The 15,053-nt window shown below is 37.7% G+C and overlaps 1 protein-coding gene across 2 annotated transcripts in view; it reads right to left on the reverse strand.

The window, feature by feature from the left end:
• Positions 1-455: 455 nt before the first annotated feature.
• Positions 456-15,053, reverse strand: part of SEPTIN11 (septin 11) — a 128,700-nt gene continuing 114,102 nt past the window's right edge. Inside the window, exons 8-10 of one of the 2 annotated variants that reach the window (XM_031943833.1) lie at positions 14,182-14,314; positions 11,575-11,762; positions 456-3,650 (exon numbers count right to left, since the gene is read on the reverse strand). In XM_031943833.1, coding sequence (XP_031799693.1) covers positions 3,635-3,650; positions 11,575-11,762; positions 14,182-14,314 — 337 coding nt within the window. In that variant the 3' untranslated portion in view covers positions 456-3,634. Of the gene's footprint in view, positions 3,651-4,078; positions 7,837-11,574; positions 11,763-14,181; positions 14,315-15,053 lie in introns of those variants that run through there. The other variant, XM_012551989.3, reaches the window with a different exon arrangement.

A 15,053-nucleotide genomic window follows, 5' to 3' on the forward strand; every position in this document is an offset into this window, starting at 1 on the left:
CAACCATAATGTATTCTTATATTATTACATTTTACCATTTGCAGTGGCTAGCCACAACATTTGGACAAAAAGTAAGATATTTCAGTGTGCAGTGACTTCCCTCTTGCTTTCCGGGTGAGAATAATTCTGAATAGATGCCTAATTTGAGAAAGGAAAATAATACAGTGGGATCAAAAACCTCAGTGTACCACCAGCATTCAAATTCAAATAGAATTTGTTCCAAGTTGCGTGCGTTTTACTTTTATCTCAAAGGAGACTCCATTAAAGAATCAACAGTTGACCACTTTTCATTAGTTTTTTGTTTTGTTTTTCATTTGTTTCAGTCATGTCCGACACTCTGTGACCTCATTTCAAGTTTTCTTGGCAGTGATACTGGAATCCTTTGTCATTTCCTTCTCCAGCTCATTTTACAGATGAGGAAACTGAGGCAAAAAGAGTTAAGTGACTTGCCCAGACTCACATAGCTAGTGTCTAAGGCTGGATTTGAACTTAGGTCTTCTGACTCCAGCCCTGGTATTGTTCTCCACTGAGCCACTTACCTGTCTTTACTTCTCATCAGAAAGTGATGTCAGTGATTTATTTAGATCATGCTAATTTAACATAAGGGATTCTAGTAAAGATGTCATTCTCACCACCTCGTTGCTTGACTAAGAGTTCATTTGAGTCCAAAAGTCTTAACAAAAAAGAGGTGTGGACATCGTGGTGAAGAATTCAGACAGGATATTAGAGGGGAACAAGTATCAGGGCCAGTCCAGTTGGAGAGAGTTGACATTCATTAAGTGAACATACGATGGAAACAAAAGTTTCAGAGGACACTATGTAAACTGACTTTGCACTTAATTTTTAAAATACTTAACAGTTTTGCCCACAGTGAGCCAATAATATGGTAGACATAGAGAAATGATTGAGAGAACCCAATGTAATTTTTCATGGATGTTAAAACTGATCAAACTTAAAAAATATATATCCTTTTAGGCAAATCTGGCTTTGGAGTAATTATGATCTCTTTTCAGCTACTTCAACTCCATGTATAAAAGATACTCTTATTTCAGTGTGTATGTCATTTCAGGAGCAATCAATCTATATATTTTGATGAATCATTATTAGCAAAAATCCTTTTAATTATATGCTGGATATTCAACAGTTTTAACTTGGGAACTCATATATAAATACCTGTAAGGTTTTCCCCCTAACAATACACTGTAGTGTGTTTACCAGTAGAACCTGTTTTGGGTTTATACCAGTTTCAGTCGAATAATAAATACCATTGTATTATTAAGTATCATGGAACCCCTCATAGTCGTGAAAGATTGCTTAATTTGTGTATATGTATAGTCAGTAACAGGAATGGATGATGTGTGTATGATACTTGAATAATAGGAGCTTAGTAAATTTTGTGAAAATAACTTCTTGGAGAGTCACACTTTCTGTAGAGGTTTTGAAACAAATAAGGGAACTTGTGTGTCTTAAAAGTGAAGCTAGGCTAGCCAAAGTAACATGGTGAGTATGGTATTTCACATACATGGATTTGTTAACTTTATGAACTGAAGCTCTATTAGGCTTTGGCCTTAACCAATAAATTCCTCTTTCAGCCAACTTTCTTATCCCATCTGGGAGACTTTGATTTGAAAAATAGATTATTATAGACAAATGGAGCTTGTGCCATTATGATGACAAGAAATTTTCTAACTCAGATGAACCTATTTATTAAAAAAAAAAATCAAGGTATATAAAGGTAAGACTTTTCAGTATGCTCATTTAATTGTTCTGAGTAACCATTCAGGGACTCAAATGGTGTGGAAGATAAGAGAACCAACTTAAAAATGAAAGTGAAATGGGCTGGAGGAAAAAGAAGGCACATTCTTCTTTGTTCCTTTGTAGGATTTAACTTGAGGCTACTTCTGAGTGGTAAGTGAAAGGACTCCAACTTAAATTCTCATGCTATTGAAGAGCATGGGAATGCCGACCATTAATAAAGTAGGAATGAGGCAATATTTAAAAAAAAAAATCATGAGATGAATGGATACATCTGTGAAGAACTTAACGTGATATGAAGATATCAAAGGCTTTAGTTAGTTGACAACTTATAGGAATTTTCATACAGCTACCAGAGCATGATTCTGTTCTATCCCAAACATAGCACTGTTTAAAAGTCAGTGGGTTTAAGTAAATAGTTTGTTACAGTTAATTTTATGTAAAATCATTTACACATTTAATTATCCACTCTATGCTTTGGCATCCAGCAATAAGTGTGTCCATCTTTACAGACTTAGCAAGAAGAAGAAATTTTGGAATGTTCTTATAGAACCCAGATAATAGAAGTGCCGTTCTTCAGAGAATCCAGAAGGACCCTTAAAGAAACCAGGGTTTAAGAATTTAAGAATTTAAATTTAAATTCATTTAAGAATCCTAATGAAGGAAACAAAATGCTAGAAAACTATGGTGTGGCTTTTTCACCGAAAGGTGAACTGAATCCCACAGAGGAAGCAATGTGATCTACCTCATAAGAAGATGGAGGTGAGAGGCCTATCCATGAAGGTAGGGGTAGACATCAAGAAGGGGGCCTCAGGAGTGGGGAAGAGAGCTTTTCAGCAGGGTAGCCTGAAGTAGTGGTAGTGGGCTCTTGGGCGATTGCTCCTTTGGAACCAGAAGGAAAAATGGACTGGCCAGGTGACAGTAGGTCACAGTTTACTAGCTGTGGTGATCCATTAACACACAAAAGCTCTGTGATAACTGGCAGAGTAAGGAACGGATACAAATAGATCATACCCATCTTAAAAACTTTTGGCACTTATTCTTCACTTAGTAAACCACCTCCTAGTTGAACGTAAAGATACCAGACCTACACTTCGAACATCATGTTTGTGAAGTCACCGTAGCTTACTTGAAGTTAAAGGGGGAAAAAAAAAACACCCAAATAACTTGTTACAGGGTTCCAGGTAACATAAAAATATTCTAAATCAAATAGCAATCAGTGGGTCTTGAATGTACAAGAAAGATGCCCATTTCACTCTCTTAGAACGTTAGAGGAAAAATAAAATTTTGTCAATACAATACTTTGTATAGAAAATGCATCTCTATTCATGCAATATTTTATCAGTTTTAAAAACCCCAAACCAAACACAAAGCCACCCCCAAAACTAACAAAAGAAAAAAGAAAGCTTCCCATTTAAGCACCTGATCACTGAGAGTCCTGGGTATGATTGCTCTCAGGTCTAAAGTGAGAATCAGCTTTCACTTTGTAGGGATATTACTGGTCTGTGGTCGCTTCTCATTTGGGTCCACTGCCCCCAGTCTATAAGCCTCTGGTTATCAGATTAACAATACTATGCATTTTACAGTTTAATGAATATTTCAGTGTGATACTGTGGTTCTTGACCCAAGTTGTATTCCACTTGACTTTCTTTAATTTTTGTTTTGGAGGTGATAATTTAGTTGAGTTCACACTGTAACCAGTGATGTGCAAGCAGACACTGACAAATAGACACAGCAGTGCGATATTTGACCCACAGTATAAAAGGAAAGGCGATGGTGGAAATGAGGTAACTCTTCCCCAACAGGTGTGTACATAAACTCCTGCTCTTCTAATGCGCTACTGTCCATTAGGAGAGAGTAGGGCTTGTCAACATGATGATTACATAAAGAAGAAGCTACAGAAGAGAAAAAAGAGAGGTTCAGATTCAAATGCTTTTAAAAAGTAGCTTTTCTACTTTTTAAGCTGTGGAGGAATCAAAGCATCAATTAAAGGGATTTTCATCAAGCATGGCTGGAGTGCGATTGAGTTCGCAGTGTCAGGGACTGGGGAGGAAGAGGATGCTGTGGCCATGAGAAGTGGCTGCGGGGTGTGATGGGGATTCTGGTCAGCGGAGGAGGGAGTAGGGAGAGGAGCCAGGAGGGAGGGCGGCAAGATGGTGTGCAAGGGACAGGACACCATGGAAGCCGACAGCTGAGAAGGCGAGGGAACCAAAATGGTTACAACAGATGAGCCAGACAGCAAGGAAGGAGAAGACTTCCCACACCTCAGTTTCCAACTCTGATGCACAAGGCTACATAAAGAAATCACAGAGGGCACACAAAACAACGTTTGGGTAAAAATATATTTCCCCCCTTCATGTCTTGGCACTATGGATATATGCATAGGTTACCTTTCCACTATCCCCTTAACCTAATAAAATTTGTAAAGCGATCAGTACTTCAAAATGAAATGTTTGACATCAATACAATAACTTTTAGTTTTGTTTTTTTAAATTTACAAGTGTTTAACATGCTGTGTACATGTCGAACAATACTGTATCAACATTGATGGAGATTACACAAGGTTTGGGAAAACATTGACTTTTTTTAAACAGCAAAGTGGCAAGAGTCTACTGCTACAGTTTAAGGCATATCAGCATAAATTTAAAAATTAGGAAACAGTTCTACTGCTCTTCACAGCTTTATTTTCGGTTCATGAAAAAAAAAATTCCCTTCATATTATTTCATATGCTAAGCTTTGGCGATCCCAATCCCACTATTCAGACAAATCCTCTCGTAGATGACCTGCCAGTAGAACCATGTTCCTTAGATTAGGAAACGTAACTATTTCTGATGAAGAAGCACAGCAAGGTCAAGTGACTTGAATGGACGGGATTGGTAGGACCACATGGAGACAAGTGGGCTTGAGTAAGTCACAGCAGAAAAACCTGACTGAACAGTCTACAAAACGTTGGCGGGGGTTGGGAGAGCAGTGGATGGGAAGGGGAGGAAGGGAAGGAACCAAACCTATTATTGATGGGGGTTCAAGTCAATGAGGTTAAGCAAATGTCATCAGCTTATGAGATTACAAAGCAGGGAAAGAAGAAAAACAGGTAACTCGTACCCCTAAACTAATGAGCTAGTTCTAGAGCTCCCTTGGTCTAGGTATCACAATCTACTGTTTTTTACAAATGTATAAAGATTCTGGATTGCAAAACACATTTTGACATTCCTAACCACTCTATGTAGGACTTGCTATTGAATTCTTGGTATTGAAGTCCTAAAGGGAGCAAAATCTTGGTGGTCACTTCCAGCTGCTAAAACGAGTGATACAGTGAAAGGGCACTATAATACTTGCACCAAAGATACTGTTCAATGGAGGTTGTATCTAGAAATGTCACTTTCTTTGGCAGTGAGGAACGATTGTACCACCTAAAGCCATTTGTGATGTCAGATAACGCTCCCTGTATGGTCTCACCGTGTGACAAGCCACTGAAGACTTCCACAGTGATTTTAAGGGGAATCTGAATCCATGGGACTATTGTGAGGAATTGATGATGATGCCTATCTTTCTGATGCTGTTGAAGTTAACAAAATGAAACAGATTCCCGACCCCCCATCCCATCTGTCCCACTCAATATTTTTTAAAGGCTGAGAGGTCAAAGAGGCTTCTTGTTCCCATACTTACATGCAGAGGTGAAAGTACATCCAATTAGATTTGAGGGTATCATTTATTCCGTGCAGAGCCAAGGACTACTGTGAAAAAAGGCATAAATACAGAAAGAAAAGAGAAGAGCAGCAGTAACAAGCTCAAGAAGGCCAGGGGAGGGATGGCAGTAAAAATTAAGTTAGTGGCAGCATTAAAATACTTAAAAAAAAAAATAAAAAAATAAAAAACCCCAAACAAAACCCAAAACCCAAAACCTAATGAAGTTCTTAATGCAAATGTAATAGCTTTGGGTCAAAAAGTCAAAATGGCTAAGACTGGATGCTTTTTCACTGCTGAATTACCTTAAAAAGGCTTTAGTGATACAAGGAAGCAATTAAAAAAATTTAATTCCTATACAGAGGCACAAAAAGGGCTACTTTAAAAGACGCAGACACACAAAGCAGCTGGTGCAAGCACGTCACAAAAGCGGTTGAGTTTTTGACTTTTAGTATAATGCATGAGAAAATGCAGCCCATGGTTAGGAAACTGGTTTCATCATGCCAAGAAAAATTCCTAGAATTTAGCTGCTCCACAGTTTACTTTGTAATAGAACTGCAGAAACATCCCATGGAGATCCAGTTAAACCTCTTAGTTCCATTACTGCTGCTGCTTCTAGATTTGAAACTCACATTTTTAGTGTATTTTTGAGCTTCTAAATGGTTTCCCAAGAAAGCTTTGCCCCTATGGTCCCAAATCAGTTTCTGGAAATTCTTCCTGCCCTAAAAAATTCTATGAAAATTGGTTGGTGGGGGTTGGGAAAGAGAAGAGGCCAAACAAAAGTTTTTCACTTCAGCAGCCTGGAGAGGCGGTTTAAATAACAAAATACTAACCATTCTACCCTGGCAAGGCACTAGGAGGAAAGGCAAGAAGAGATGGAGGATCTGAGTTCCAGAGAAAAATATGTTAAATGTAAAAGTGAGAGAAAGACTAGCTAGAAGCAAAGGGAAAGCTGGCATATCTCATCACCAGAAACTTAGGAGGATCAACATGGGAAGCTATTTCATGTTATTTCCAGAGGCAGCAAGGCTCCAATGTCTCTAAAAGTACAGTAAAGATCTTAAGTAAAAAAATTTTTTTAAGTATCAATTAGGACAGGAAAATGTGAATGTGTTAAAAAGACTAACAACTCTCCTTATGTTCTCTCTGACTCCCCTGCTTGAGACCCTTTGGCACTATATCTACGGTCTTAAGAGACATAAATGCTTTGTCTGAGAGACTACAGTGATAGAGCAAGGGGAATTCCCTGAAGCCAACTAGGTTCCAAGACGTATCTGTTCTCTTTGCTTTTTGACAAGCTAAATGATACAAATGGAAGCTGGTGGAGAGGAAAGTTGAGTTTTTATTTCTTGATTCAAATTGGCTTTTTCCTTGGCCCTATAGCTCTAATACATATGTCAAAAGGTCCACTGAAATATGGAAGTTCAAAAGCTAGAGTTACTGCTACAGTGTTTTATCTGGAGTAGTAGTGAAGTGACAAAACAAATTTTGGGGGGGAAATCTTGTAGATAGATCCAGTAGCAGAAGTAGTTATGGTTTTTCTGCTACTAGGAGATAATGCTAGTCTTCCTGTGGAAAACAAACTAAAGTATGGAGAAGAGGTTCATTAAGCTGAAAGGATGGGGAAAATTTTTAGATTTTGTATGTTTTTTTACTGAAAGATGGCATTTGATCAGTGATTTGTAATTTTCTTGAAAAACTAGGTGATGCTGGTGATGGAGAGTTAAATGCTCAAAGCTCTTAGAATAATCTTCCCCATGTTTGTGAATCATGAATCTAGCTTCATTTTAAAAACAGTGATCTGAGGCAGTCTGACGCTCTGGAAGGCTGACAAGAAACCTGCACTAAACTGAAAAATTCAATCCAAGTCATGCTTTGTTTATCTATTATGTTATCTAAGCAAAAAGCTACTGGAGTAGAGAGAAGGGTGGGGAAAGAGAAGAGGCAGAGTGGATGTGGGCATCAGGCAGTCATGGGTACAAATCAAGGAAATACTAGCTTTCGTGGTCATTCAGGTTTTAGTTCAGCTGGTGAGGCAGTGAGAACAGTTTCCATGTCAGACACAATGGCACAATGTACACTACTTTTTCATTCCAAAGCAACATACAAGTAACAGGTGTGCTCAACTGTGACTGTTCTGAATTGACATAAAAGGCAAACCATTTACTTTCCAGAGACGAAATCCAGGTGAACATAGCAGTTACCATCATTTCCCTTTTCTACCTTCTCCCACCACCCACCTCCAGTGAAATGAGTTAAAAGAGTTATTGGTGCTTGGGGGAGAGGGGTGGGCGGATAAAAGAAAAAACAGAACACAGATGGCAGGGACACGTTACTGCAAAAGCAGGTGAATGCGGGAACATCCTTGGCTTGCCAGGCTTTATGTGAAGCTTGCACTGCAAGTTAAAAAACAAAACAAAAAAGTTAGAAATAATAATAAAACCAAAAAGGAAAAAAAAAAAGTTAGGCGCGCAAACACCAGCGTCAGAGCGATGGTGGCTGCTCATGCAACAATGATGAATTTGACAGAAATTAAAATGGTCAAAATTTGAGTAGTCTATTCTATGTGACAGGCAAAAGCAAAATTCAAAAAAAAAAATGAATTAAGAAACACATGGTTAGTTTCCATTTGCATGAAGCTTAGACTTCACAAATGACTTGCTGAATTTGCTATAAATTCAACTTTTTTTCAAATGACTGCAAGAGAACCTCTCCTCTATTCTAAAGGGAATCTTTGATAGTAACAACTGTGCACCCCATAGAAGCAACACTTTCAAGGCCCACCAAAAAGTCAAAGGACAAAGGCATAATAGCTATCTTAAGATGGCAGCATTCCTTGTGGGAAAGACCTAACACTATAGACTTGGGGGATGAGGAAAACAAGATAGGAACAGACAAGAGGGGAAAGCATGCTATTAATCTATTGTGCACGCACACACACACACGCACACACACGCTTGCACATGTGCTCTCACACATACACATATATCCTTTTTTTCCCCCAGGAAAAAGGAAAAAAAGATGATCACTGGTCATTTTATAGCTACAGCAATGCCAAGAGCTTTCATCCACATTTAAATATGAAGCAATGCAAAATTAAAAATATATTATATATATATTGGCAAAGTTCCCTTTTTTATTTTTATTTTTTTTAAGACAGGTCGAGGCATGCATCCTTATTCCTTCCTTGGCCAGGAATTTAACAATTATTTTTACAAATGGGAATTGCAGGCGGTTGCAGAGTGTGGTTCTCAGATATCATCACCACAAGACGAGGTTTCAAGAAACAGACTGAAAAAACCTAATTCTGGGATCCACGCTAATCAGCTAATGCCTGCTGATGGCTATATTCTTGCTGATCTGTGAAGGAGCAGAGATCTCTGTTCCTTGACCCACTGGCAGCTCAGTGGCAAACAGAAATGAGAGTGTGCCTGGGGATGGTGTGGGATCCAGCTAATGGCAGTGCCCGGATTAGTTCTACTTTTGCAGTAATCTTACAGAATGTTAAGAAGTCATGCTACTAGAGTTACAGATAAGTTAAAAAAAAAAAAAAAGCCTTACCTACACAAAAAGGGAGCATTTCATTAGAGTAGAAAAACAAAATTAAAAACTTTTAGAAAAACCGAGACAGGCTATAACATTTTTCTGCAGGAAAAATCATTTTCTTTTTGGTGTTATTTAAAGCAAAGCTAGCTGGTCCCTGACAAGAGTGGGCAGTCTAGAATCAGCTGGGTTTTGAAGCTTTTACAAAGTACTATGCTTAACCCCAGTGCCTGCTTTTCAGTTTCTAAATAGCTGTAGTCACTGGTAATACTCTAATTTGGGTCTGTATTCTGTTTTATCATGGTTCAAGCCTCTGCTGACAGTCACTTTATTAACAAAATGGAAAAGGTGCTAAGCACACGAACAACAGTGTGAACCTGGAAGCTAACAGTAACTTGCTTTCAGTAATACTGAAAGGCACAGACCAATATATACTGTAAAATGAATTCATTAAATCAAACTAATTTTAAATTAGAATCTTTAAGTGGGGGAGGGAGAATTACTATATTACACACTTCACATAATCATTAAAGAAAAAAGCATTTTAAATTGTTTGGGCCAATGAGTAGGGAAACTTCCCTAATAAAGCATTGTGCACATAGATTAAAGAATAGTTTTTCATATAATGCAAAATTTGCTCCTGGGTGGAATTTACTTTTTTAAATGGAGGCACAGTACCGTTCAGCTTTTGGAATTTTTATTGCTTAAAGGCACACCAAAGTACATATGAAAATCAAAAAAAACTTTTCACACATTGCTGGTCTTTGTATTTAAATTCATATTTAAAACAGATTCAATTCATATTCTTTGTTTCAAATTCATATTTAAAACATCTCTTTGTGCACTTATGTGTTTCAGGAGCAAAACAAATAATAATTAAAAAAAAAACCCAACCTCAAATCTGGATTTTCTTAGCATCAGTAGCTGCCTCTCTCTAACATACATGCACACATCAATAAACATATGTGTTCCTTCTCATAAGTTAAGGGAACACCCAATGCATTTATCTAGTTGGAAGAGTAGTAGTATTTTCAACTGGAAGCCATCTTCATTAGCTACCCCAATGAGAACCAGATGCTCAGCTATTATGCTCAAAAATAATGTGTTTCCTTGGAATGGACTAAAATTTGCTGTGCTTTCACTCCTGAGATGACTCTCACTAAAAACAGGTCCTTTGGACTATTCTGCTCAGCAGAGCTCTGGCACATTGTCATGTTCCCCAAAACACATCCACCCGCCCACATCCACATCCCCCCACCCCCACACAGCCCCCCACATCCACACACACACATAGTCTGTAGCCCCTCCCATTCCCCTTTCCACAAGATCTCAAATATCCTCTCTTTCCATCTCTCCTTTGTTCTCTCTGTACCATTTCTGTTGACTCAGAGCATGAGAATACAAAGTCAGTTTTAATGTAGTCTTAGAAACGAATATTCATTCTCCTGGATTGGGTTCATCCATTGTGATGCTACAGTTTTGCACAGACAATCCAGGGAGGACAAACTAGCAAAGTTTAAAGTTACTCAATGTTCAATTAACTAAACTCAACACTGCTACTGTTACCAATCTCCCTGTAGTTGGTATAACTGAAAGAGACTCTGCCTCCTTTAAACTGTTGGTAAGAGGGCAATGCTTTCCCATTCTGAGTCTTGGCTTTAAAAAAAAAAAAATCAATGGTTATGGGCACAAGAGGTTCTCCTAAAAGCCCAGTTCTGTGCTGGGAATGTGGACCAGCACAGTAAAACTCTAGTACCGGTTCTCACTTCACAAAAAGGTATCTACCAGTCATGACACACTTAACTGATAAAAGTAAGCTTGCATACACAATTATTTTTGTTAGCTATGGCTCATCAAGTCTCCTGGTATTTGCCACGACTGCAATGTCCACTTTTAATCAAAATACTGGATTTCTTAATTTAGTCTTCATCCAAGGTTATTCAGTTAGTTGCTTCCAATCCCAATATGTTTTCAGGGAATACCCCTAAAAATGGCCTCTTGATTGGGGGCCAATTCCTCCATATTTATTATAGTCCTCATAAGGTATCCAACAACCCAAGAGCAGAATTAGGCCTCTTTAACAAATTAAAGCCATATTACATTTTTATCTAGTTTTGAAAATAGAACAATATATCATCTTAAATTGAGACAATAAAAGCTCCTCTGGAAACTCTTCCCAGTATCTCTATCTGGCAGTAATATCTGCAGTAATTAGCTTTTTGAGAACTGCATGAATAAGAATAAGAAAATAATAGTAGCAATCATAATTTTTAGAACGTTCATTATAAAGACAGTCACCAGACATTTTTTGTTGTTGCTAAAGACAGAACATTGAATGTCATTCCAGAGGATCATAAAGTTGATGTGGAAGTTTCTGTTGCAGAGCACAAGTTTCATAAATTAATTTTATGTACCCTAAAAAATGTAAAAACCTTGATTTGTCTTCCCTCTTCCAGAGAGGAAGTACTTTCTTTAGGCAGACTGGTCAAAACACCAGTTTCCAGTCTGAAAATAAGACAAGGCAAGTACAGACATGCAAAGGAAAGGACACTGGACTGGCCCCAAGAGGCTGTAGGGATGACCCTGCTTACTTTTTCTTGTCTTTGTCTTTCTTGGTTTGTTGGGCACCAGCCTGCTGCGCCTGCGACTGTAAGAGCTGAGCTGCTGCTTTCTTCTTCTGAAAGTTGTTGACCTCCTCCTCAAGCTCCTTCTTTTTGTCTTCCACTTTCTTTTTCTCTTCCTGATGTGTCCGCTTTAGAAGGTCAAACTTTTCATGAAGCTGGACAAGAAACGGGGAGACAACAGTGGGTTTGAGGGAATGAGTGCTAGCTGGTGCAAATGATGCTTTGTTTTCAAAGATAAACAGATTTATTGAGTGCAGTATATTTTTCTCAAGTTTGGTCCTTATATTTGTAAAGGTTTCATTTTCATACACTTATTTAATTTATATATCAAGTTAAAGAGCATCTTTACTTATTTGAATCCTTTTGGGAATTAAAAAGTCTTTTTTAACTTAAATCATATTTAGTCTCATACTATTTAAAATTTTTATCAGAGACTTAGATGAAGGTATAAATGATATGTTCATCAGATCTGCAGATGACAAAATAGGTAACATAATAGAAGATATAGGATTCAAAAAGATCTTGCAGGTGAGAGTATTAGTCTGAATCAAATAAAATGAAATTCAATAGGGATAAAGTCTGCTACTTGGGTACAAAAAAATGAACTTTACAAAAAGAGTTGGGGAAGGCAGGTAGACAGTGTTCCTTCTGAAATGATCTGGAGATTATAATGGCCCACAAGCTCTACCTGAGAAAGTCAGCAGTATGATATGAGCCATAAAGATAAATGGAGTTTGGAGCTGCATTAGGAGAAGAATAGACAGGTGATAATCTCACTCTACCTTAGCCAAGTCTCATCTGGGTTTTTATGTTCTGTGCTGGGTATGGCTAAAGAAGGTATAGGAATAAGATAGAGAGTGTCTAGCAGAGGGTCAGCTAGAAAATGAAGGGTTCTAAGCTCCTGATATAGGGGGATTAGCTGAAAGAACTGGACATTTAGCTTGGATAAAATGATAGCTATGTGTGTAAAGGACTCTCATATGGAGCAAGATTTGGACTGGTTCTCTTTGGCTCGGGAGGATGTATCCAAGAGTAACATGTGGAAGTTATAAAGAGGATAATTGAAGCTCAATGTTAGGAAAACAACTGGATATGTCCAATGGCGAATGGTTTGCCCTTCTTGGACATCTTCAGTCAAAGGCTGAATAACCACTGTCAAGTATCATATACTGAGAATTATTTTATTTGTAGGTTGAACTAGAGGGCTCTGAAGTATGTGACATGGGGATCTATAAGTCTAAACATAAGGTTGCTAGAAGTTTATTGCCCAATGAACTTAATTAAAGATAATCAAGTATGTTACCCTACTACTGCACATTCTCTATTCTAGAACTCTGAAAACAAATTTTTCTTTCTTTTTTTAAACTAGAAAAACCTGTTTTTCTTACTGGTATTCTTAGGAGATCCATTATGTACTTTCTTTCTTTCTTTCTTTTTTTTTTTTTTTTTCATTTCTTTATTTTTTTGCTGAGGTAATTGGGGTTAAGTGACTTGCCCATGGTCACACAGGTAGGAAATGTTAAGTGTCTGAGGCCAGATTTGACCTTGGGTCCTCCTGACTTCAGGGCTGGTGCTCTACCAACTGTGCCACTTAACTGCCCCCATTATGTACTTTCAATCCATGAGTAAGAATGCTAGATTTGGAATGTGAGAAACATTTTGAAATTCAGCTCTGACATTACCTGCATCATTTTGGTTTCAGTTTCATCATCTTTAAAACAAGCAGATTGGACTTGTCAAATCTGCCACCTCTAAATCTATGAATTTTTGAGCCATGGCTACAAAAGCAAAATAAAATATAATTAAAGCTATAGAGAATTTAAAAATTTTTCACCTTTGTTAAAGGGGGAGGGGGAGTTTGTTTCATGTGAAGGAATGCTGAATTCATTTTAAATCTTAGAAATCTTCTTGTCCAAAATCTTCATTTTGATGAGAAACAAAGTTAAAAAATCAAGGCTTTTGGCAGAAGGGAATTAGAATTCAAATCTCTTGATTCCCCAACCAGTATTCTTTTCAAACTTATTCATTTCTCTTTGTATATATAAATGCTAGTTAAGAATTGAAAGGCCCTTAGCTCTCAAGAGTTGAAAGATGTCTTGGGAATTAAGAAGCAAAATTCCAATGTGTGCAATTGTTAGCTCTTGAGGAATAATCAAGTGTCCTTCCATGGCTTTTGCATGTGGCAGCAAATATGTCAAAGTCACAGTTTCATGACCCTAAGAACCTGGAGTTTCCCAGTTCTAGTGAATGAGTTCCTGATACTTGATTAATGAGAATAGGAATTAATTTTCCCAAGCCATTAGAAAAAACAGCTGATTAGGACTCAGTAGACCTGGATTCTTTTCCCCAACTACCGTGCTAAATGCTAGATGTGACTTTGGGTGATTCATTTAACTACCCAAGGCTTCAATAAACTTTTCTAGCAAGTAGGCCCAATAATTTCTGTCCTACATGCTTCTCATAGTTATTTTAAGGGTCAAGTACCAAAAAAGTCTTTGGAACAATATGAAGAACATGTGGCATGGTACCATGACAGGATCATTAAAAAAAAAAAAATTAGGAATGATTACTTACATCTTTTTCTGCCTCTTTAAGTTCAGCTTCTTTTTCTTTCACCCTCATGACAAACATTTGTCTCATTTCCTCCTCTTTCTTCTGAAGTTCTCCCAAGAATTCGTTTCTCTTTGCTTCATATGTCTCTTGAAGGCTGTTAAAAGACCAGAAAACAAGGATGACATGATGGTGGTACATAGGGATCCTGTGCTTGCAAAGCCTTGAGGAATGAGGTTAAACTTGTATGGACCAGCCCCAGTTAAATGAGATGAACTAGCTGCAGGAACAAACCACCCAAAATGGTGCTAAGAATATTAGGATGTCTTAGGTCTCCCCATCAAGAAGAACAGTATTTCCAAAATTTCAAAGGGAATATAACATAATTTATATATGTTAAAAACAGGAAGGAATCCTTAGAGGCAGCCGTGATAAAGTATAGAGAAAGCTGTTCTTGGAGCCAGGAAGACCTGAGTGCAAGTGTTGAGTCCGACAAATACCAGTTGTGTAACCCCTCATTGTTTTAGGAAACTTTCTAAGGCTTTTAATTGCCAGGAAAGTGTGAAAATGCATTGTTAGGGAGCTTTCTCATCTGGATGTTCTTTATGCCAATGTAATCACAGACTCAGTCCTTAACCTTATCCCTAAGATCCAATTAATTGCAAAAGCAGAAAGGCAATTAATTATCTGTGTGTAATATAAGGAAAAGTGTCAGGGAAAAAAACCAATAGGGAGAGATCGAAGATTAGAGAGGGAATGATGATGGGAGCAGTTTGCTGAAGAAAATGGTAAGGGATGGCATCAAGGATACATGTAAAAGGAGGCATTGATGGGGTAGGGCTTGAACAAAGAAGAACCATTTTTTTTTTTTTGTAAGATACCATACTGAACAAAGG

The sequence above is a fragment of the Sarcophilus harrisii genome, chromosome 6 (genome assembly GCF_902635505.1).
Source record: "Sarcophilus harrisii chromosome 6, mSarHar1.11, whole genome shotgun sequence".
NCBI classification, from domain to species: domain Eukaryota; kingdom Metazoa; phylum Chordata; class Mammalia; order Dasyuromorphia; family Dasyuridae; genus Sarcophilus; species Sarcophilus harrisii.